General features: G+C 39.3%; 1 protein-coding gene across 2 annotated transcripts in view; it reads right to left on the bottom strand.

Moving 5' to 3' along the window:
* LOC108940107 (myosin-16) overlaps positions 1–19,548 on the bottom strand; it is a 52,762-nt gene extending 33,214 nt beyond the window's left edge. For both annotated transcript variants that reach the window (XM_018762005.2, XM_018762006.2), the window contains exons 1-2: positions 19,381–19,548; positions 2,101–2,328 (exon numbers count right to left, since the gene is read on the bottom strand). In XM_018762005.2, the coding sequence (XP_018617521.2) occupies positions 2,101–2,328; positions 19,381–19,464 (312 nt within the window). In that variant the 5' untranslated portion in view covers positions 19,465–19,548. The remainder of the gene's footprint in view (positions 1–2,100; positions 2,329–19,380) is intronic.
* Positions 19,549–23,954: the final 4,406 nt, after the last annotated feature.

Here is a 23,954-nt window from a genome sequence, read left to right as displayed (position 1 = left end):
TGTTACCTACAATTTTTTTACCCATTTGTACAGCTGGGTATGTCTCTCTTTTTTAACTGGAGCAAATGAGAATAAATACCTTGCTCAAGGGTACTACTACTGGAGGGGGATATCGAACCTGTGACCTCTAGGACCAAAGGCAGCAGCATAACCACTATAATAACAGCTGTCTCCCGGACATACTACGTATGAACAAGTTAGTTAAAAGCTACCAAAAATTTGTTTTTGGAGACTAGTCAGGGTTTTATAGGTTTATTCCACTTTTGGGGTCTTGCAAGTGCCAAATAATTTAATATTTTCATCCATTACATCCTATAATTATACTTATTTTGTACATCTCAAGAGGAGCATTAATTTTTTTATATTTTCTGAAATCAGACTTAAAATTTTTCGTAAAATATCAGAAATATTTTATTCGTATTTCAGATTTTTTTTCATCCAGCAATAGCACTAATTGCACTGAATTAACAAAATGTAATTATGATTGCAATTAATTTGATTTTTGTAAAAAATTCTCTGGCACAAGTTTATCTTAATTTTTCACTAACTGCTATTTCAGAAAAAATATGGTCACAGATGATTTTGAGCTGTCATACACAGTTAATTACATGGAAAAGGCGAGAGATCATGAGGTTTAGACGGAGAATTTAAGACAGAACCACTATACTGCAGCTAGCTATGCATAATGCTATTTTTGAGCAAGATTATCAAAAAGCATTTGGGTTATCCTGTATGAAACTACTTAGACCAAGGCAAAATAACCAAAGCTGCCCTGCTTTCCCCCTAATAAGAGGAGTGATGTCCCTCTAAACCACCATGTCTGCTGGTATTTTCCTTTAGCCACCAGATCCAGTGTTGGGATGGGAGATTGTGTGTAGGACTCTGCTGTAACTGCTTACTCCATTAGCTGCTACAGAGAAGCAGCAGACAGACCACTCTCTACCATGCCCAGAAATGGCAAGACCCAGTGAGGACATAATACTTTACCAGTGGGCTATGCCTACAGACTACAGACACATTCAGGGAGCCTTTTGCATGGATCTACTGACTGTAGCCAGACTCCTTTCTAATGGGAAAATAAGATGGGGTCAGTGTAAAAAACTGTAAAACCAGATATCCCCATTGGCAAGTGATTCCTGTTGGTTTACAAAAATCTGTAGTATAACATGTCATGTAATATATTATTTAGCGCCAATTTATACCAGCATCATTACCCAAAATGTGGAAAAAATATTCCTCCAAACTAAGTGGCAGTAAAATACTTATAGGATTTTCTTTCAAACTTTCTAGGCTTTCAGAATTAATACCCATGTACACATTTCATTTTCACAGGTAATTTTGCCTGTTAGCATGTAGAAAAGAACATGCTTGGTGGAAGAAAGTGTTCAGATCCAGAAGTTTTCAGCATTAAGGACAGATGTTTGACACAGAGAACAATGTGTTTCAAAGGATACTATACAACGACCACCGAGAGGACAACACAGCAGATGATATAGAACAATGGAAGTTAAATACCCCTGAGGGAGTATGGAATTTATCAAGTGGGCAGCATGTAGGAGGCAAGTGTAAAAAAATGGACACTGTACTCAAATGTGTTTTTCTGAGTAGGTCCAACATCTGGCACCAGTTTAACTGATGAAACAGAAATGCCTCCAACATGATTAAATACTGCATAGAGAATGAAAAACAGAGAATATATGTTGCTACTATACAATGGTAAATTATGAGTTTCTATCAGTGGAAACTTTAAGTCCATATGAGTACAAATAATTCTGAAATCTCGCTTTAATGGACTGCAGTGAAACAGACAGGACAGTGGCAGTGACAGTCAGCAATTACACAGCTCTATGGCGAAGGTTTGCAGTGCAGATACATCATCTATCCGAAAAGAATTGGGCACGGACAGTGCTCAGGAAAATGGAAATTCTGAAATCACAATAGATGCATACTGAACATTACTGAGTGGTGAAGGTGATGAGGAAGTGGAAAAACCCTTAGCTAATGCAGACCAAAGAGATAATGTAGTGGTGAAAGTTAAATGAGGTAAGAATCAGAGGCAGGATAAAGAGGTCTGAGGGGTCGGAGAGTGGAGCATCTTACCTGTTTGTCCCTCTCCACGGAGCTCAGGGTGCTCTCCAGCTCCTCGAGGTCGCGCTTCAGGCTGCAGCACTCCGCCTCCAGCCGGTGCCTGTGCAGAGCCAGCTGGGTCGTGCAGCCCTCCTCCTCCTCCAGACGCTCGCTCAGCCCCGCCACCTGGGCCTCCAGCTCCCGTTTGGCCTTGGCCAGCTGGGAGCAGCGCTGCTCCATGTCCTGAAGGCTCTCTTGCTCCTGGTGGGGGTGGGGGCAGTCATTAATAGTTTATCATAGCCCCACTGCCCTCCCCAAGATTGAGTGTGTTGCTGGCAAGCCTAGTTCAAGGAAGCACATGCACACATGAATATTGTCTCATTTTGCCAAAGTTGGTCACTGATGAGCTTTTGCAAAAATGTCCCTGGTCCAGGCAAGCAGTTCCTGAATGTTATTTGAATTTTCACAGTTGGAGCTTTAGAATGTGTTTTAAAGGGTAAACATCCAATGAGTCCATGTGCAACGAAGTCCAATTGCTAAACCAGTTACCAACACCAGCCTTTGAAATACCAAATGAATAAATGTGTTTCAAAGAACTAAAACTAAAACAGAATAATTGCTTTGATGGGCTGTTCCTGCTTTCTCTGCAAAATATCTCATCTGGTTAAAATCTCAAGTATTTGTGTTCACAAGTATGAGCTAAGCACCACTGTGGAAGAAACAGCCTCAACAACCAATTTCAAGATTATTATTCGATGAAATTTCTCACCACCTGCATTTTCAGTAATGTGCTTGTGCTGAGTTGTTTTTCTCCACCTCTTCATCTTTCCTGTCATTTCATCCTGTCTCTCCTTTTACATTTCTGCATTCCCTATCTCACAAATGGCAAGAAGCCAGAAGATAAAATGTAAACAAGAAAGACCCTAACTACAGTCACATATGAAAGAAGAAAGATGTAAAGTTTGCTGTCGAGACACATTTTTTAAAGATTTCTAAGATGGCAGAATGGAGAACTTCACAGAAGTTCTTTGACAACAGGTGTTCATTATCCTGTAACGCCACTTTCGGCACACCTTGAGAGTGATGCAACCCTCAAATATCGTTGAGTTTTAACGCAATACCCTTCCAGTCACGTATAAAACACATGATCAATACATGCCTTTGGTGGCTCCATGGCTAACATCCAAGTTTAAGTGCTTCATAAAAAACCCATAGCAACACATAAGAACATAGCTTCCTTATGAAAGAAGAAGCACACCAAAATTGTAAGAGCTAAAATAGGAATGTTTCCTTCAGGCACTGCCCAGAAAGTGTAACCTCTGAACTTTACAGAAGGAGGGATCAGAGACCATTGAACAGGACTGCAAAGTCTGTGTTTTTAGTTCAAGTACATACCTTCCCAAACACACATATCGCATGTGACTACAGACTGAAATTCCACCACTTACTATCTTTTACCCAGCTCAACTTCTGTGTGTATCCAGCTGAGGTAAAGCAGTCATTGGCAACCCAGATGAAACACTCAGAAAACTATAGCATTAGGAGAACAAAAGACACATATGTCTATACATGCAGACAAACACATATCCTGGAAACAAGAAATGCACAGTGATGCGAAGGTACCTACAGCGGCCAAGCGCTCCTCCAGAGTCATGCTAAAGTTATCCCAGTCCAGGTCCTCCTGTTCGGGCTCCATTAGAGGCCCAACAGCCTCTTCCGAGTCTGAGAGGGACTGGCACCTTCGTAGCCTGGGTGTGTTAGACATTCCCCACAGAAACGTGAAGTCTGCCCGTCTTTGTGAAGCCCCCTTTGAGACTGATTCTGCCTTTGTTGGCTAAAAGAGGGTTAAACCCCAGCACTGGAGGATCAGAGGGAGTTATCTTCCCAGTTGTGCGTTAAGTGCATTCAGAAGCACCGTTCTCTTGCCCCCAGGCAACCTCTAGCCGGAACACGTCTCCTCAACCTGAGCTCCGACCCTGCGCTCTGTCAGAGCTTCTCACCTCTGGACCTGCTTGCTCCCCTGCCTCACCTCTATCTCTCCTCTCAATCAACAGCTGTCCGGCTCCATGTTAACTTCTTGTCTCAGATGCCGAGCGAGAACGCAATGTGCCCGCTGCAGGGGCGCTTGCCTCATCCAGACTGACCTCCTGCAGCCAGGAGCTACCGGTCTTCAGACCCAAATGGCACTTGCTGAATAACCACCCACAACCACTTTGGAACACCCCTCCAGGTGCAGGTGTTCCTTTCTTCCCATTGTAGATCCTCAAGGTTCCCCCAGGGTAGGAGTATAGGATGACGGATAATATGAAAAGGTCTATGAGACAGTGCACTGTAGGTAACAAGAGCACAACTGTCATGCAAACTTTGCTTCTGTCTATCCCAGCAGAACCACCAAATGGTTTAGTTCTGGCACCACATTTATTTGCAATTAACAGAAAGGGCTTTGTCTACTCCCACACAATCTAGGAAATAGTATGGCATTATTCAACCAACATGAGGACAGGGAATTCAGTCTAGAAAGTCTGTCTACACTTTCTGAATGATTTCACTAATACAGCACATTACAGTAGAGCTGTACAACTGCTTTATCCAGACAAATTAGGCTGAACACTGAAACAATAACACTCTAGTCCTCTAAGGAGCCACAGAAGAGATTTTTCACAATTCTGGGATTTAAAAAAAAAAAAAATTACATGACAGTACAGATAAAAACGTTTAAGAACTTCATTATAGTATTGAAAATGTGGATAACCAGGTAAGCTGAAATACAGCGGACGTCTTGTCAGTTTCTTAACTTTGAGCAAAACCCATAATTCTCCAAGATGGTATTACTTTCTAAAGATTGTTGTCCTTTGAGAGTCATAGAAGCACTGAAGTTAACTAAAGAAATTTCATGTCATAGAATGCTGTCTTTGGGAATTTATAAAACGTTGAAATTTATGACATATTGAAAATATATGAGGTTTAACCCTAGTTTTTGTACAGATGAGCAGTATTTCAAATGTAAAAATACAATATTACTTTTGAAACACACATAAATAATTTGTAAACAAAATAGGTAAGAATTCAACAAAGCATTCAATTACAAAATAATAATAAGTAAAATGCTTTGGATTGTAAGTTCTCCTATTCGCCTTGTCTTGGGATTCCAGCCAAATTCCACAGTAAACAGCACAGAGGGGTCCTTCATAACAGAGCATGAAAAAAAGACTCATATTATGAAAATGCTTAAACAGAACATGCTCAGACAGAAACAAGCAGAGAAGCAGTGATAATACATCAAGAGCTTAGTGCTTCACATTATCCATAACATGTTCAATACAGTCTACTTGGCACTACTAAACTGAATTCATAATATCAGTTTAAATGTTTGCATTTTAACATCTTACTTGTTTCAGCGCTGATATTTATTAATCAGCGCACTAAGTACTAAGCAGGGATTCATAATGACAGTAACGTCAATGACAAATTCTGAAGACCAACTGAGCTTTGAAATACCATTTCGAATGGAACTGTTGGGAGTTTCCACGAGATGAGGGGCAATTCTTCCTCAAATAAGATGTTGTACACATTTGTTTCCTTTTAGAGCACTTTCCCAAAGTTTTACTCTCTTAAAAGTGAGCCAAAAGGAGCAGATGCTGTGGCTGAACTAGAATTAAATTTAGGAGTTTCCTGGGATCTATGGAAATGTGAAGGTACATGGCAGGCGAGAGTGAAGGTTCAGGAGGAACCTCAGGTTGTTTTCCTGAGGCGAAAAGGACTTTAAATTGAGTTACAATGTAAAATAAAACAAATTTCTTTCCCTATTTCCTTCTGTCCTCTGCTTTTTTAGACCTCTTTTAAGCATTAAAGCATAACTCTCAAAGCAGATGGCAAACCTTTAAAAATGTCCAATTTCCAGAGACAACCTTATACTTTCCCTGTTTTATGAAGACTAATGTGATCACAAGCCAAGCAATAATTTAAAGTCGCTTTGATGTGTAGACAGTTAAAATGACTTACAATCAACCATTACAAAAGTTGGTATTAACCCAGTATTTACAACTGAATTGTATGAATATTTTGGGGTTAGTTTGTTTTGAATAAATCACAAAAAAGTTTAAAAGGTTGAAAGCGGGCATTCATTGAATAATTACGAGAATGGAAGCATATAATACAAACCTAAAAAAAAATCATACTGCGAGCATTGTCACCTGATAAAGTGAGAAAAAAAAACACTCAAACATACAGGTCAGATATGTTTACTTTATGCTTATGAAAGGTAGATAAATAATTGAAATAAATTCCTTTTAACAGTGACCTATGTGTGTGTGCCACTATGTAAAGTCTTGACCATGTATGCTCATCTTGGGGGTCACAGTGAGTGCCACAGTCTGCTGAAACCCCCTGGGTGGTTTAGGATAACTAAGTCATTCGGGAGGTGTGTTGTGACAGGGCAGGACACAGGGGTCCAGGTGAATGATGAGTGTTGTTTTACACCACACTTGCCAGTTTGGAAAACTTTGGAATCACCCATGTTTTTGAAAGAACTGATGCTTTTGATCAAGGTACCATTAAATTGATTTTTAAAATATAACCAAGACATCATTAGTAATGGCTATTTCTGCTTTGCCAAGAAACTAAAGATTTCATAGAAAAGTGTCCACTACTGTCTTGAGAGAAGAGGGCAAACTGGATATAACCAGGATGGGAAAGGGCCAGATGCACAATTGCACAAGAGAATAAGTACACCAGAGTCTGTAGTTTGAGAAGCGGATGCCTTAAATGTCCTGAGTTGGCTGCTTCCTTAAATAGTACACGGTAAATACAAGTGTCATCTGCAACAGTGACAAAACAACTCTGGGACACTGGCCTTAGAGGCAGAGTTTCAAAGAAAAAGCCAGATCTGAAACTGGCAAATAAAAATAAAAGGATAAAATTGGGGGGGTGCAGTGGCGCAGTGGATTTGGCTGAGTCCTGCTCTCTGGTGGGTCTGGGGTTCGAGTTCTGCTTGCAGCAGACTGGAGCCCCATCCTTGGTGTGTCCCCTCCACCTCCAGCCTTGCGCCCTGTGTTGCTGGGTTAGGCTCTGGTTTGCCGCGACCCCCCTCGGGACAGGCGGTTTCAGACTGCGTGTGCGTGTGTGTGTGTGTGTGTGTGTGTGTGGGTGGGTAAAAACTGGCAAAAGAACATATACATTGCACAGTAGATGACTAGAACAGAGTATTATGACAGATGAGTCTAACTTTGAGGTGTCTGGGTCAAGGAGGAGAACATATGTGAGACAAAGAGCAAATGAAAGGATACTGGAGGAGTGCCTGATACCTTCTGTCAAGCGTGCTGGAAGAAATGTAATGGGCCTGCTTTGGTGCTCATAAGGTGGGAAATTTATCTAGAGTGCATGGAATAATGAACAAGAAAGGTTACCACTCTGTTTAACAATTTCATGGCACTGGTCGTGTGGTCAGCATTTAATTGGTGCAAATTCAAAGTATTATTAACTCCTATCAAAACATGAACATTTCTGGGTGATTCTAAAATTTTGAATGCTAGTCTGTATAAATGTAGATTTTCATTTGGTGACAAAGCACTGCATAATTTTATGCATTGTTTAGTTAAACTGTTCAAAGAGAAAGAAGTTTGGATCAGTCTGTGATTAGTAATTTTGATTAGGATGGAAAGAAAGTGAAAACTTTGAAATTACTTCTTAATTTTTTTAATGGTAAAGATGAAATGAAGTGAATGAAAGTAATAACTCCTATACAAGGTTTCTGTTCGTTGGTTAATAGCCTTTCAATGAGTACTGTGAAAAGCAGTAATAAGAGACCGCTAATTTCAGGCGAGAACTGCTAAGCTTGACTTGGATGTAAGCCTTCTAACGGAAGCTGATTTCTGATGATTTCACAAAATTCCACTGCTGCAACAATATAATTTCATATTATATTTGTCAGATGCCTATAACTCAGAATATCTACACTGCCAAAATCTGACACTGAAAGAGCTGTGGGAAAATACTTTTAAGAACTCATCGGTGTAGATTTATGTATTGTAAAAATAAGTAGTGAAATTGCAAAATAAAGTGGGGAACCCACTGGCCTTGTCCAGTCCTTGACTGTTAGACAAGAAAGAACTTTTCCTCCAAAAGCTGCCCTACAGAATGCAGGCCAGGCTCATGCTTAAGCGAGCATGGAGAAATGACTGTCCGTTAAAGCCCACAGGCACAAGTCCTGCTCTACCCACATACACATCAAGGCGATGGTGATGGAGTGTCTCAGTGGACTTTCTGCCGACAGACACAATAGCCCAGTGTCTGAGACTAAGGCACCTTTCCATTGCACTGAGGCTCATCTCTGTCACAGCCAAGGTATGAAAAGAATGGAGAGAAGGCTGCATTTTGTTTGCCAGGAAAGATGGAAAACAGTCAGAAAGTTTGGAGAATCACTTTTACAGCAGTTCACCTTCCTTCAAAGGATGGAAAAAGGCTCCCAAATAGTGATTACGTGTTCCTTGGCAAGGAGACAATATTCATGAAGAGTGTGTCTATTTTGCCTTCACTGTGACTATGGTTGACATAATTTTTCCCCTCACTTGTCAAAAATGGTTCAGTGAAAATTATGCGCTATGATTAGCTGTTCTATCAAGGAAAGATGATCTTACAAAAAAAGCCAAAAAAGATTCAGTTTAATTTAAAGTGATTTGTGTCGTACTGGCCGCTAGGCTAGGAGGGGTACACCCTGTATGGGACACCAGTTCATCACAGTATATTCTTAAAGTTGCTTTATATATTGTGAAAATATAGAAAAATGGTTCCAAATGCTTAAAAGGAATCTCAAACAATGGTTCTGGAAGTGAGCTACTAAATAAAGAAGCAAACCAGAAGCAGGGGAAAGACAAGTTTATGTGAATTAATGTATTCTGCTGAGTACTAAACGGAGTCAGCTGTCACTGGACTGTCACTCGTCTGCTAAGGTCATCAGTACTTTGAATAATTAAGTTTGTCTCAAGACAGATGTGTGTCTCCATACACAGCCAGTCTTTATCCTCCAGCCATCCACGGATTCATTTTCCACACACAACCCCAGCCTTGGCATCCTCAGACCTACCTACCCACAACAGGCCACTACGAAAGTTGGAAGCTTTCACTGGAACAACAGAGCCCTGTTTCCATCAGACAACACATAGTCTTCTGTGTGACCGCTTTTGGCATTTTGTTCAAATATGCTTAAAAATTGCTGTAAGTGTGTTGCCCTGTGCTTAATGATCAGTCTGATCAGCATAATCAGGTATGTACCTGTATTTTGAATTTATAAACATTCCTTGAGATCTTCCAGCCATCTAAGATCCCCTGTAGATGAAAGTGACAAAAACTGAATCCACAGACTATTGTTGTAGTCACATCCATGTATAACATTTGCAGTCAGAATAAATTGCTGATACTGGCAAAAGGCAATTTCCAGAACTGAAGTCCACTGCACAGATGAAGCAAAAAAAGTAGTAACTCTGCTCATCTCAGGGAGCAGGACAGTGTGGGCTAATTACAGTACTGAATACAATATTCATTCAGAATGAGTAGGATTCAGATGCAAGACTATACAAGACTAGAGTGTGACTGTAACCTGAATAGACATCAACAGTTGTTTAGTTCTTTCGGATACAGACAGTGAAATTGACAGATGATATACCAGAGAATACAACCAATCAGCAAATAGAAATACAACAAAAAGAATATGAACGTATATATTTGCATATGTAGGCAAAAAGACTACAGTGGCAGAATGCGGCGTTGCAATTCACTCAGCAGTCTTATAAAACCCAAAGCAAGAGCGTCCTCTCAAAAAAAATGTGATGTGCATCATTTATTGGCTTTCTTTCATCTGAAACCTGTCATTATGTACAGTACATTATCCACAAGCAGCTGATATAATTGCTACATTTGAAATTCCTTAGAAGCAGAAGTCATCAAAAAAGGTGGTGCAGTACAGCCACTAAATATTTCAAAGAATACCTATATAAATTAAACCAAAAGTCAATAATTGTAGAATACAACTGCAGAAATTTAGAAGAAAATAAGTAAACACGAAAAGAGACGTTTGTGGGAAACTGGGAACTTACTGCTTGGAATTTAATGAAAACCTCTTTATTTTCTTTGCAAAGTCCTGCATTTTCTTGCTCCAGCTCAGAGACCCTTGTCAGCAGGCGATCTGTTTGCTCAGTAGCTTTCTTCAGCTCTTCTCTCTCCCTCATCCCTGACTGCATGCGCTGCGGCAATGGATTAACCTGGGCAGCAGAGAAATTCATTTCCTTTAGTCTTTCATTTCTGACTAGACTCTCTCTCCCCTCAGCCTCCCACCCCCATCTCATGTGGGCCTTTTGGCTCTTTAAAACAAGATAAAATTTCATCCACTGACACAATTTCCCTATGAAAATGGTCCTGGTAGTTCACAGAAATGTGCAAAATTCCCAGACCTCTGGGAAACAATTTTTCAAAGTGATTCTTCACTTTCTGACACATCATTGTTGCTGGGTCATAAAATTGCCTTTCTAAAATAAAAAAATAAATAAAGCAAGAAATAGCCTTTATTGAAGTGCAAAACTTACTGTTGAACTTATTGTTTTAATTTACCCTGAGAGCAAGACTCTTATTATTTTGAACTACAATAAAGCACAGTTGTTGCACTGGGACCAACTTTGGGTACTAGGATTTACTGAACTGCCATTTGAACATTTTGATTGTTGTTGACACTGTCACACTACATCTGGAGTACTTATTAATAGGGCAATAAAGATTGCCATAGAAAATATTACATTTTCCCATATTTTCATTGAGCATTTCGATGACAAGAGGTAATGCCTGGAGCCTACATACAGTTTTACTTGCACGCACTAGCTGGTTGGAGGTGACAAGTTAATTTAAATTCTAAACCAGTGCCACAAAACAGAGATAGCCTGTTTTCCATCACAGGGTTGCAGCTGGTCACTGGGATGCAATGTGAACTTATCAAAAACAACTTACAGGAACAGGTCCTGGGCTTCAGAACAAAAGGCCTGCTAGACTAAATCATTAGCTGGCTCACGCTGCATAAGCTCACTTGCTAGAACCACTGCAATAAACTGTTCCATAAGGGAAAAATATCAAAACATGCAAAACATCAAAGACATGTTATTCTACGCCTATTTTCTCATCTAAGGTTTAGAGTTCATAACTTTACAAGTATATGATCGACCTAAAATGTGCCTCTCGCTAAAAACTACCCCTTAATTTGGGCAGCAATGGCAATCAATCATTGAAATGTATTCTCATCTGCTTGATCCTACAAGCAGTTCTGGCCAGGCTACAAATACATAAATAGGTGGCTTCTTTCATGGGAAAACAGATGTGAGTTCATTTTCCACGGCCGACTGAAAGCTTGTTGCAAATGAAAGCCTATATGAGATACCCAAAGATCATGTGGTAGCTTGTTCAAGGTACCAAACTAGAAAATAACTGTCATTTACACAACTGTTTTCAAATGACTTTAATGTTCATGTTTGCTGTATATCTGGTACATGCATGTTTTTGTGTTGCCAAAATAAGAACAGAAAATACAAAATTTTGCTCGTGCTTTCGTCTTCCCCCTTAATTGTCCCTTGTCCACAGACACAGATTTAATTTTCCATTTTTTAACAAGTGCAAGGAACATGTTTTGAGAGACACCTGAACATCCTAAGGCAGTGTCAATTGTAGTATTTAACCTGTCATTGCAAGATTTCTTACTGAAAAACATGCACAAGCTTTTCTGCAAATATTTACATTGAATTTCCCAATATAGTAAGACATTTTAAGGAACAGGGTAATGTCTACTACATCAATAAGAATTATACAGATATACGTATGTATTGAGCTTTTCTCAACCTCTGTTTTCTCCTTTTCATATCTGAGAAACAAAGATACAGAAGAAGCAGTTAAACTATAGTGAAAATTTTTCAACTTTAAATCCTAGCAGGGAGTCTGCATTTACACTTCTGAGCAAAGAACTTGAACCAGAATTGAATTCACTCTTACACACACAGTCTAAAACTGCTTATCCCGGTGTACCGGAGCCAAATCCAGCAACACAGGGTGCAAGGCTGGAGGGGCCACACCCAGGACGGGACACCTGTCCACCACAAGGCCCATCAAGCAGGACCTGAACCCCAGACCTGCCACACAGCAGCACACAACCAAGTCCGCTTTGCCACCGCACTCCCAGAATTGACTTCCTTCAGTTAATATCCTGCAGTAAAAGCAGGTCAACTTGTAAATCTTCAAATCAATTAGAAAAGATTTACATAACAGCGAATTAAATGAAAAAAAAGTTACATTACATTACACTTACGCAAATTATGCACATTCATTTACACTTTTCTCCAAAACAACTTCCAGTGAATACTATGTAGTGTTATCAGCCTACACTTTATTCACCAAAGGAAACTTGAACTGCTAGATACTAATCTATTGATATAGATGGGTTATATATGTTATATATAATTGCATGGATATATGCAAAAACAACACCAAAGCAGTACTGCTTCTTGTTACTAAAATGGTGTATGGTACATGCATTGGAATACTTTCTTGCAAACATAGCACTTCCTTAGGAACCTTAGGTTCTCTTCTGGAAATCATTTGCATAAACATGTCTTCAGTGATTATTGGTCTAAATTTTGAGATTTAGACATTCTGTTTTTGCAAGTTTCCCTCGAACTTTTCTGAATAAACAAAAAAATCTACACAGTACAGCTCTGGAATGCTACTGTTAAGAAATTAAATTCACTAGCTGGTTTTTGAAACCTGACCTTGGTGAATCCCTGTGTATGCTGGCTTTTGTCGCAGCTGGCCTCTTAATAAACTTGACATGATTTGACTGTTGATTAAATTAATTGAAAAATTAAAACTCAGGTGAGCTTAGAGGTGAAGATCTTAGGGGTGAGCTCACTGTGCTTTTTTTCAGTCATCTGAATTTATATTGGTCCAGAAGAAAACTGTCAGATGTGCCCACAGTATTCATGCGCTTGATCATTCCAAAACTTCAGCAAAACTAGATATTCCACCTCAATGCAACTAATCCTTTAATTAAGCTATACTTATTTTTTTCTCTAAAGGCTAATTAAGCATGCAGTTCCTCTTACAACTGACCTCCATGCTATTGGTTTTAAAAAAACCTAATGCATTTTTGTGTTACTGAAAATAAGAAGCTTTGTTCAATACAATGAAAAATAGTGGTGGGTTCTCAACAAATGTGTGACATAATCAACATCTAAATAATAAATAATATAATAGTTCATCTGGAACAGAAACAAGAATACAGTGGAAATGAAAAAAACTCCAGACTTTCCACAGCTCTGGCCATTAAATTTTTTGTATCTACAGAGACCAGCTGCTCATAGACCAGACCGTATGTGCTGTATTACAGGCAAAGTAGGAAAAAATTGTGAGAGCGGTCAGGGGAGAAGTATTCCTGCACTGTAGAAGTATTTTATTTATGTATTAAGTACTATTTATAATCTACAATTTATTTTATACACATGCTTTCTATTTGCATTTAAATCAGTTTTTTTCTTGCACTGTTGTTGTTTAAAGCACCACGTACAGGTCATGTCTAAAAGGTACATAATAGTGACACACACACACATTTTCAGAACCGCTAGTCCCATACAGGGTCACCGGAGCCTACCCGGCAACACAGGGCGTAAGGCTGGAGGGGGAGGGGACACACCCAGGACGGGACGCCAGTCCGTCGCAAGGCACCCCAAGCGGGACTCGAACCCCAGACCCACTGGAGAGCAGGACCCGGTCCAACCCACTGCGCCACCGCGCCCCCTCCATAATAGTGACATTTTTGGCAAATAAACACAGATTATAAAGTTTTTGTGCTTTATCTTATGCAAATAAGCTTTTTGCTTCATATAAGATAAGCACTTGAGAAATTAACTTCAGGTATGTCTTTTATATAATCATCGTGCTCCACCATGCACGAAGAACCTCCACGAGAAGGTTCAATTTACTCAGAAACACCAAGTGTAAATACATATTCCATCCCCAGATAATGAATGGGATCTATTGTGCAAAGACATGTTCAAGTTGTGACTTGGTGGAGGAGGATGTTTGCCTAATGACACTTACACATAACTGTCAACTATGGACAGGGAAACATTTGTACATGATTTTTCATAAATTACACTGTAAATTTTTTTTTTTTTTTTAATCTTTTTGCAGGTTAAGATGACTTTTGATGAACACTGGGTCACAGCAACACAGGGTACAGAAACAGTACGCAGAAATACTGCAAATATGTCCATATGCAGTAGGCAGAGAAAACAAAAAAGTCACAAAGGTTACAATATTTCACAGGTGTGATTATGCAGTATAATTATTTCCAGAAGGGTGTCCAGACAGCGTTGGAATGCTGACTCCAGGCATATGGAATTCCTTTGAATTTTCATTTAAATATTAATTTTTAACCAGAAGAAAAAGAGAGAGCTTCAAAAATAGGGAAAGGTCAGGAAAAAAGAGAACTTTTTTGAAAAGGATCATGGAAACATTGTTAATACATATTTTCAAGCTAAACGTGTTATTTGACTAAACATAAAAAATAACGGGCTCCGAACCACCATGACCCTGCCTTGGATCAGCAGTCATGAATGAATGAATGAATGAATGAATGAATGAACAGTTTTTACCAGTGAAGTTTTGTGTTGCTATCCAGATTGCAGTTCAAGTGCTCAACTACAGTTTAATCCAGGTAAAGAAAATTTACCATCATTTCCTTCCAGTGGTAGATCTGCATACAAATCCTAAACTCAAAATGTCATGAAAATAATGTACAAGTATAAACCCATGGCGCATTCCACTGAATAGTATAAACATTCTCATTTAGAAAACTAAATGAAACCAAATGTACAATGCTTAATGTCACATACCTTTCATAATTTTATGCAGATCTAATTAACAGACCTATTGATTTCTATGGCATTCTGACAAATATATCCAAAATCTTTTCTAACATTTGCAGTAGAACTCTCAGTGGAAAGCATGGCTTAACTCAGGATGTTACCTGAGATGTTTTGTGACATCAAGGGGGTTCTAAAGTAGCAACGGTGCTGATGGATACACTCCAAAGAAAAATTCAAAAACTGAGATTTTTTCCTGTGAAAATCCTGGAGGCAATTCATGTTGGCTGAAGATAGGAAACCTGATGCACAACTGTAAAATGCATCAATATTATTCAATGCCAAAGATGAGGAATGCATCTCCATCATTTCTGCCAGTTTCCCATCTATGCTGTTTAGACATAAACTGCATTTTATTATAAATACAAATGAAATATAAAATATTTCACAATATAATATTGTACAAGATACTAGTCAAAATTTTGTAATACACATATTTATTTACAGTTTGCCCACTTCCATGCAATTTAATGTATATATATATATATATATATATATATATATATATATATATATATTTTAGATACTGCATATGCCGTCTGAATTTGAGGTAAGTATTAAATGCAGAAGGAGTTCATTTCTATGTAGATCCCTTGTTGATCAAAGGGTGACAGTTTTACTCAGTGCCAGATAATGCCTTTGGCTATGGAGATGTCAGTATCACTCCCTGCACCTGCCCTTGCCCTTGGCTACATCAGAAAATTTTCTGCAATCAGTGCAGTGATGAAATGTTTGTTCTGCTATGCTCCACCACCCTCCAAAAATGATCTTTCAGGTCACCCTAACTTCTGGCAAATGAGTCTCAGGCGATCTTTTGAAACAATAATAACAGCGTTATGGACACACCGACAGCTCAGATTAATCACCTTAGTTAACAACCAGTGCAACTTTAGTGCATACAAAAATTTACTTTGTAGAGTTGGTTTCAAAACGGGTGCTTGGCCTCTTATTGTAGATTAAATACGCAGTACCAGTATATTATGCTAGAAGGTTGCATAGTGCTCATGAAGTCCTAGGCCATGCTATAGCACCAGTAAGCAAGTTTTATGTGTGCATCTAGGTTTCCTCAGAGTCTCTGGTTTCCTCCCACAGTCCAAACATATGTATTTGGTGTCATTTCAGTTGTAGTAAATTTCCCCACAGGTATTAATAAATAAAAATATATATTTTTGTTTTCATTTTTCAATTTTTAAAATAATAAATGATAAAACAGTATCAATCTTCATTCACACCTTGGCACAACTCCCCTCTGAAGATTTCGGTTAAATCCCAAATGAAAATCACTTTGAAATTTCATCACATCAGTCTGAACATAAACCACGATTAGATGGAAGGCAATAAAAACGCAGTTATCTACATCTGTAGCACGTCATTAAAAACACACACACACACTTGCTGAAGCCGCTTGTCCCAAACGGGGTTGCGGCGAACCGGAGCCTAACCCAGCAACACAGGGAGTAAGGCGGGAGGGGGAGGATACACACCCAGGACGGGACGGCAGTCTGTCAGGAGGCACTCCAAGCAGGACTCGAACCCCGGACCCACCAGAGAGCAGAACCGGTCAAGCCCGCTGTGCAACTGCACCCCCCATTCATTAAAAATGATATAGGTTAAATGGCCAATGTTTCAATATCTGTGCTCAGTTAAGAAAACTTGTGTACCTCGTCACGATTTTCTTTCAATGCTCCATAACTACATCCATTTGTAGAATCAGATGTAGATAAAGACTCAAGTGAACAGACAGGAAGGAATCATCAGCAATTATTAGCAAATAAGTTTAAACGGAAATAACTTTGCGCAAGATCCCATTGAACTGAATGACATACTAATGCATGGGTGAAACTAGTCACACTTTTCCATTCTGGTTTTTCCAGGGTGTCAGTTTACTGTTTGTTCTTCCTCTTGAGCAAAAGTTTGCTCCCAAGAGTGAGAAAAATGACCACAGTTTACTCCCAATTGCTTTACAATGTGTAATGCACATAAATATTTGCCTGTCAGAAAACTCATACTTATTCGCTTTGGAGAAAAGCATCTGCTAAATGAATAAATGTAAATAAAAATGTTATAATTTTTTAAAAACATTTTTTAGGATTGCTTTAAATTTGATCATTATTATATGTAGAGTATGACAATAGTACCAATAGCATGCTGGGGCAGCAGGTAATGTTGTTGCCTCATAGTCCCCGGGCTATGGGTTCAAGCAGAGGTTTGAATTCACTTCAGGGTGTGTGGAGTCTGCATGTTGTCCTTTTGTGTGCAATCAAAGGACATGTGGGGAAAGAAAATAGTAAACCATTTCTGCACCCTCCATTCCAAGAAAACCACTGCAGTTGTCACCGTGTGTCGAATTCAACTCACCAGCATATACTCAACCTATTTTGTGATGGCATGACCACTGTACGTTTCATTACGTAACAAGTTACTGAAGAGCAAAAGTCTTGAACTCTGAACTGGTGCTTTTAAACGGATATAATCAATGTAACATTTACCAGAAAGTTACATCAGTATTTCAATATGTTTTATATAGGAATGTGGACATATATTTTTTAACATTTACAAGTTCATAAATAAAGAAATCTGTACTACTCTAGCATGGTGTCACAATAGTGCTGCTGTCTCACAGCTCCTAGGCTACGTGGGTTTGAGTCCAGTTCAGTTAATATGGGGTTCCTATGGGTTCCACTGGAACCTTCGACTGGACAAGCAGTTATTGATAATGGATGGATGGATGGATGGATGTGCTGTTGTACTGATTTGGCCAGTGCTTTATTTTGCCTCTGCATTTTTACCAATGCACAATAAAAGCATAATTTTTTGCATTTTCATCACTCGTGTTTCCCTGACTCACACAGAGACATGAAACTTTATGGGTCAAGCTCATTCTGTCATGATGTCATTTTCCTGGAAATCATTATGTTAAATCTGATTTGGTTTTTATATTGCAGCTAAAATATGTAGAGTCTGTGGGACTCACCCCTTATGGGAACACCATAGTCTCAATGTGAATTTAATTTATAAACAAGATTCTGCTTTTATTTAGTTTTGAATAGGTCAGTTTATGAATTGATTAGTCCAGTTTTGTGGGTTGGAGAGTTGAAGATGTTAAAAATACAAGCATTCCTGTATTAATTGACAATATTATTTCAGACTTGCTTTTGAATAAAATAGTTCATATACCCCAAGTGCTGTTAATTCTCCATCCCTCTAAGATGCATTGTGCATTTATTTTCAGACCATATGCTCTTAGATAAGGTGCCATATCCTCTAAAAACTCGATGATTAAACGACATTAGGCAATGCAATAAACAGTACTGCAGCTTTAGAAAATAATATTTCTGGTCTTGGTTCAGAAATTCAGTGTACATTTAAATAAACCTAGAATATGGATAACATATCTTTCTCATTAACAGTAGAGTGCTAATATCTCAAGGGAATTTAGATAGACTGCTTCCAGCCTATGAAACTGTAACCCCATAAGAATTATGAAAACTTTGTCACTTGGCATTGTCAGAAACATGTGACCGGCTGTTATTGTCTGATAGCCACCATATTTCTTGAAACCACTCAAAATGCAATGAGTTGAAATGTCATCTGAGTCTATGTGTCATGTATCAGTAGCAGAGATGCACAGCTAATACACAGTCAGCGAACAGCATAACCAAGTCAGCAATACACTGACCAACATATAAATAAAAATTAAATGTTCATGTGTGCTGCTAGCGACTGGTCAAGCAATGTGGGCAGCAGGGCCTCCATGGACTCAAATCAGAGGGTACCATTTTGCACAGAAGAGAAAATGTTCAGGCCTGTTCCTTCACCTGTCACATATTATAAAGCACTGACCTTAATGCCAAATCGGCTTAAATAGAAATTCCATGGTTTCTAAAACAGCTCAAATGTGTAGCGTTACATCTGATTTTGTGTCATTTTCTATAGAAAAGTGCTGTCTGTCATTTAACTGCAAAATCACCTTATTTTCTTCGTTTGACAATTTTACATGTTTGCACCATAGTGTTTTAACTGATAACAGCACACGAGTCTTAGCCTGCACTGAGCTGGCTGGAGCTGTGTTGAAGCTAACCTGTATTTGCATTCCTGAGCAGCATTTTTAAGCCTGCCTCCCGTCAGGGTTGTGTCTCTCTGTCAGGCCAGGAAAAAAAAGACAAACCTTAAACCCTTTATCAGTGTAAATTTTAAGATGCGCGCTCATTTTCTTCACACTTGGAGAAAGAAATGAATTCCATTAAGAGATTTGGACATCAGTCAAGTCCCACTCAGAGTTCAAAGGTAGGCGGAGTGAGAGGTGGGTGCTCAGGTGTAACACAAATTACAGTGAAACAGAGTAAAGCTAAAAAAGGAAACTTACATGTGCCAGTGGTTTTGTGTGGACAGTGACAGTGGGTCGGTACTGATGGAAGTCGGTTTGGATCACACACACTCTCTTCTCCATCCTCAGGTTCGAGGAGCAGTCTCTCAGTCCCTCATCCTGTCTTCACGCAGGTTTTAGGAGGGAAGCGTGGGTTTTGCAGCCCTGTTACCTGACCCTCCAGCACCACAGCAGAGGCAAAAGGGGAGGGAACAAAAAGGGGGGGAAAAAAAACAGAAAATCAGAAAATACAAACGGTCTCCAACGAACCCCACACCTCCCTTACTCAACCACCACCATCATCTGTCAGCTGAACAACAAAAGAAAAAGCTGCCCAACACTTTGTGTGTTAACCCCCTCTTTGCTGGAGGATTTTGCTGCCCACAAATAAGAAGGATTTGCCTAGGAATGTCACATTATGCTTTTGATCTTTAAGATGGAATAGTTGTATACAATAACTGTACTCTCAAAACCTTTCAAAAACCTTCCCTCAGACCCTGTTACTTTGTGCAAAGCCAGGAAAGCAAGCATCACCATACTAAAATTAGTATATAACATAACAACAATGGGAAAAACAGTAAAAAGTGCTTTGTCTGCAGATTCCATACACAGCATGGACAGCAAGGTTAGTAACAAATACACATTTAATATGTAGCAGAGTCACACAGGAATGCTTTTGAATTAAAGAACTGCACAACACATGAGGAATTTACACTGACAGCAAAATTGTTGTAAACTGTCAGTGAAAATTTCAACATCAAAAAACATGTAATACATAAAGGGAAAACAAGCAGATGCATAGTTTATCTCTAAAGTTTATATTACATTATTACACTAGATAACTTTATTTATTTTTGCATATTGCATAAAATAACAGCTAATTCCAGTCAGCTAACAGGAGTATTTGGGAAAGCCTCACAGATTAAGTCTTGGCATGATATCTGATCTAAATTGTAACCATATTGCTATTTGTTACTCCCACCACTGTAACATCATGCATTTGCATGATAAAATAATAATATTATATGAGAAAATTCACTGTGGCATTGGTTTGCAGCTCTAGGAAACAACCACAGGAATACTTGCAGGCTCATTTCCTTGTACTAAAAGACAGCATGCCAACTGCCTCACACTCAGGGGGTTCAAACCCAAGAAACCCCCTTCAATTTCAGGGAGTTTTTGCCTTAGAAATAGCATTTCTCAAGGTTGACTATACACTTTTAGGGGAATAGAGAGGCAGTGCAATGAACTAGATACTTTGGGATTTAAACTCAAACGGAACAAAAAAAAAGGATTGTGACTTGCAAAGAAACCTGTGAAGAAAAATATCAAAAACTAAGCTTTTTGCATTGAAGGCAGCATGATAGTATGGTGGAGTATCTTTGGTGCTTCACATCTCTTGACCTGTTCATCTGAATGCTGGTTTGAATCCTGCTCATCCTGTAAGGAGTTTGCACATTCTCCCATGTTCATGTGGGTTTCCTCCAGGTGCTCTAGTTCCCTCCCGCAGCCCAAAGATGTGTTACAGATGAAGTGGAGATTCTGACCGCCCGTGTTGTGAGTAAATGCCTGTGTGTGAGAGTGCCTTGCAATGCCCTAGCACCCCATTGCACTAGTAGTTACTGATTATGTATGACTGGAGGGATATTCTGTATTTTAATAGATATTTTCACATCATTAGGTTTTTCTCAACATGGACCAAAGACAAGTGTTTGAAGCAGGATGTTGAAGTCGCATGATGCGAAAATATGAAAGAATAGTATAGTTCTAAAACATCACAAATGCATTTGTATTTCGGTTTTAAAGGTTTACCACAGTGCAGCAGGTCTTAAAAGCTCTAAATTTCCCTTTGAGTAATAAGTTCCAGTTGTCAGCATAGCCTGATTTGTTACCTTTCACAATCCCTGTTCATACCCAGCCCTGGATGTTCTGACAGGATATCTTTCTGTCAGATATACAAAAGGGCTGCAGGAAAGAATATGTCCAGGAGAGAAAAGGTTTTAACAAAATGTCAAAGAAGACTGAGAGTGCTTGTACCTTGCAACTCCATATCTTAAGCCAAAAATGGAACCCAGACAAGTTTCACTTGCATGACAGAGGAAAAATTATGTCATCTTATTAAATGAACACCAAATCCTTTCAATCTTTCCAAACATTTTATTTGACATACATAAATATTATCTCATAGTTCTCATATCCACATGAATAACACTGCAGAACAGGTACAAAACTGCGAAAATAATTTTGGGGAATACAATTCACTCCCCTGAAGTACTTTCCTGGATGTCAGTAACACCTTAACTTTCCAATAAATTGCCACAGATCATGGGTAAAAATGTAGTGTTTTTCATAGGAAAGCACACTAGCTAAAGAGACAACACATTTTGCAATGGACCCTAGTACCCTCCAGGTGTCCTTTATCTCTTTAGATGGTATGTATTAGTATAAACAATGCTGAAGAAATTTGTTAAAGTTTCACGCTCTCAAGTACTGCTCCTGGAGAAGTGTAAACAAAATCAGTTAAAGAATGTGACTTTTCAATCACGTGATCATTCGTTTTGTCAGAGGCCAGACGGTTAGAGGTCACAAGGCAGTGACAAGTGGTCACTACTGATAAGTTTCTAAACAAATGTTTGAAAAATGCTGTACATTAAGTTTTTCACAGGTCAACACCAACACCACACACTGCGTTATTTCAGTGTGACTTCAAATGAAACTATAAAATTTATGCCAGAATGAACCAACCAAACAACCATGTCAACAACCGTTTGTCCCAAAAGGGGAGGGGACACACCCAGGATGGGATGCCAGTCCATCGCAAGGCAAGCAGGGCTAAACCCCAGACCCACCACACAGCAGGAACTGGCCAAACCTGAGAACAAACCAAACATTTCATCAAAAAACAAATTCCATGGCCAGAGATGCTATCTTTAGCTCTACTGTTATTGCATGCCTGCTATTCTATGTTTCTGTCAAATCCATGACAAAATGTTACATTTTGCAGAAAGTTATCAAAAGGTACAGAATTTTATCTCTCATTTTAGCAAAGAAATCACCGTGTTGTATTGTACATTGTCAGCAGGGGGTGGGAAGGTCCATGATAGACAGCTTGCCAGTACCCACCTCTGCCAAGCCAAATGAGTGATGACCAGCTGCTATCAATTAACCCCACCAACACAGGCAGCTGGTCCAGGAAGCCTGGGGAGCTGAGAGAGAACCAAGGGAGCAGGAGCTCACTAGACTTTAGAATTTATTCAATGTCTGGTTCACGACTTCAGCTTTTTTGTTGTTGGTTTTGGTGCCCAGTAGTTTCTTCAGCATTTCTAAGCATTATGTGAGGCTAGGTTATGCAGGGTATTCCCTGGAAGGGAAGCCATTCCATCTGAGGGCAATCAAACACACTCACTCACACATTCATATACTAGAGCAGCCCTGCATTGACCAAGTGGTTATTGTCAATGGATGGATTGGTCATTAGCTTCTTCACTTGTGCCTTCTACCCCAAAGAGGCCAAGTCCGCATTTTTATTTTTGGCTTTTGTTGATAAAAATTCTTCTTTAGGAAACCTGTCTCTTTCTGCCTGTGTACCACCCATGTGGCCACCTCTGTTCCACAATCTGCCATAGTATGTGGCTCAAAGTAACAATTCTATTACAGTACTCTAACGCACAGTTACTTTGTACAGAGATACAGTGCTGTGCAAAAGCCTTAGGCACTTAGAAGTTTCACAAAAAATATTTGTTTTAGACGGTTATTTAACATCTTTTGCATTGGTGTCAATGGGAAAGGGCATATTTTAGATTTCCAAGCATTCCTTTTGCTAAAAGTTACAGTATTAAAGTAAGGGTTTTGTATGAAGAAAGTACACACACTGTCTGAAGTCACTTATCCCAATCAGGGTCGCGGCGAGACGGAGTCTAACCCGACAACACAAGGTGCAAGGCTGGAGAGAGCGGGGACACATCCAGGATGGAACGCCAGTCCATCACAAGGCACCCCAAGTAGGACTCCAACCCCAGACCCGCAAGGGAGCAGGATCCGGCCAAGCCCGCCGCGCCAAGCAGCTCTTGACGATGGATGGTTACTAAGCTTTTTAGGAAGTTTATTAATTAAGAGCATTATTTTTGGAAGCATTCTCACTTTGCAGCTTTTTCCCCCCCCGAGTGCCTAAAATTTTTGCACAGTACTGTAAATGACCTTGTCATACCTTGGATGCATGTTTTAGTTGAAACTGCTGTGTTTTGAATTTTGGACAACTATTTCACTGTATTTAGCCAGGTGGTATAACTTGTCCTAGCCTGGTAATTCAGTATCCAGCTGTGGGTTCCAGTTATATAAGTACTTCTGAGACCAGTGAGCAGCAGGTTGCTGAAATTCACTTGCCCTTGGACACATAACCCCAGCAGGAGATAGACGCTGAGGTTCTGGACTTGAATAAGGTTGCAGGTTCCTTAGAGTGATAAGGTGGGAACCCTACAGTAGCATTTAGATAAGTACTCCAATAAAAAAAACCTTCAGCAGCAAACATATAACTGTATAGGTGTATTAAGAGCCTAAATATTTAAACCATTATC

Source organism: Scleropages formosus, chromosome 20 (genome assembly GCF_900964775.1).
Source record: "Scleropages formosus chromosome 20, fSclFor1.1, whole genome shotgun sequence".
NCBI classification, from domain to species: Eukaryota; Metazoa; Chordata; class Actinopteri; order Osteoglossiformes; family Osteoglossidae; genus Scleropages; species Scleropages formosus.
This window is presented reverse-complemented; position numbering and strand designations above follow the sequence as displayed.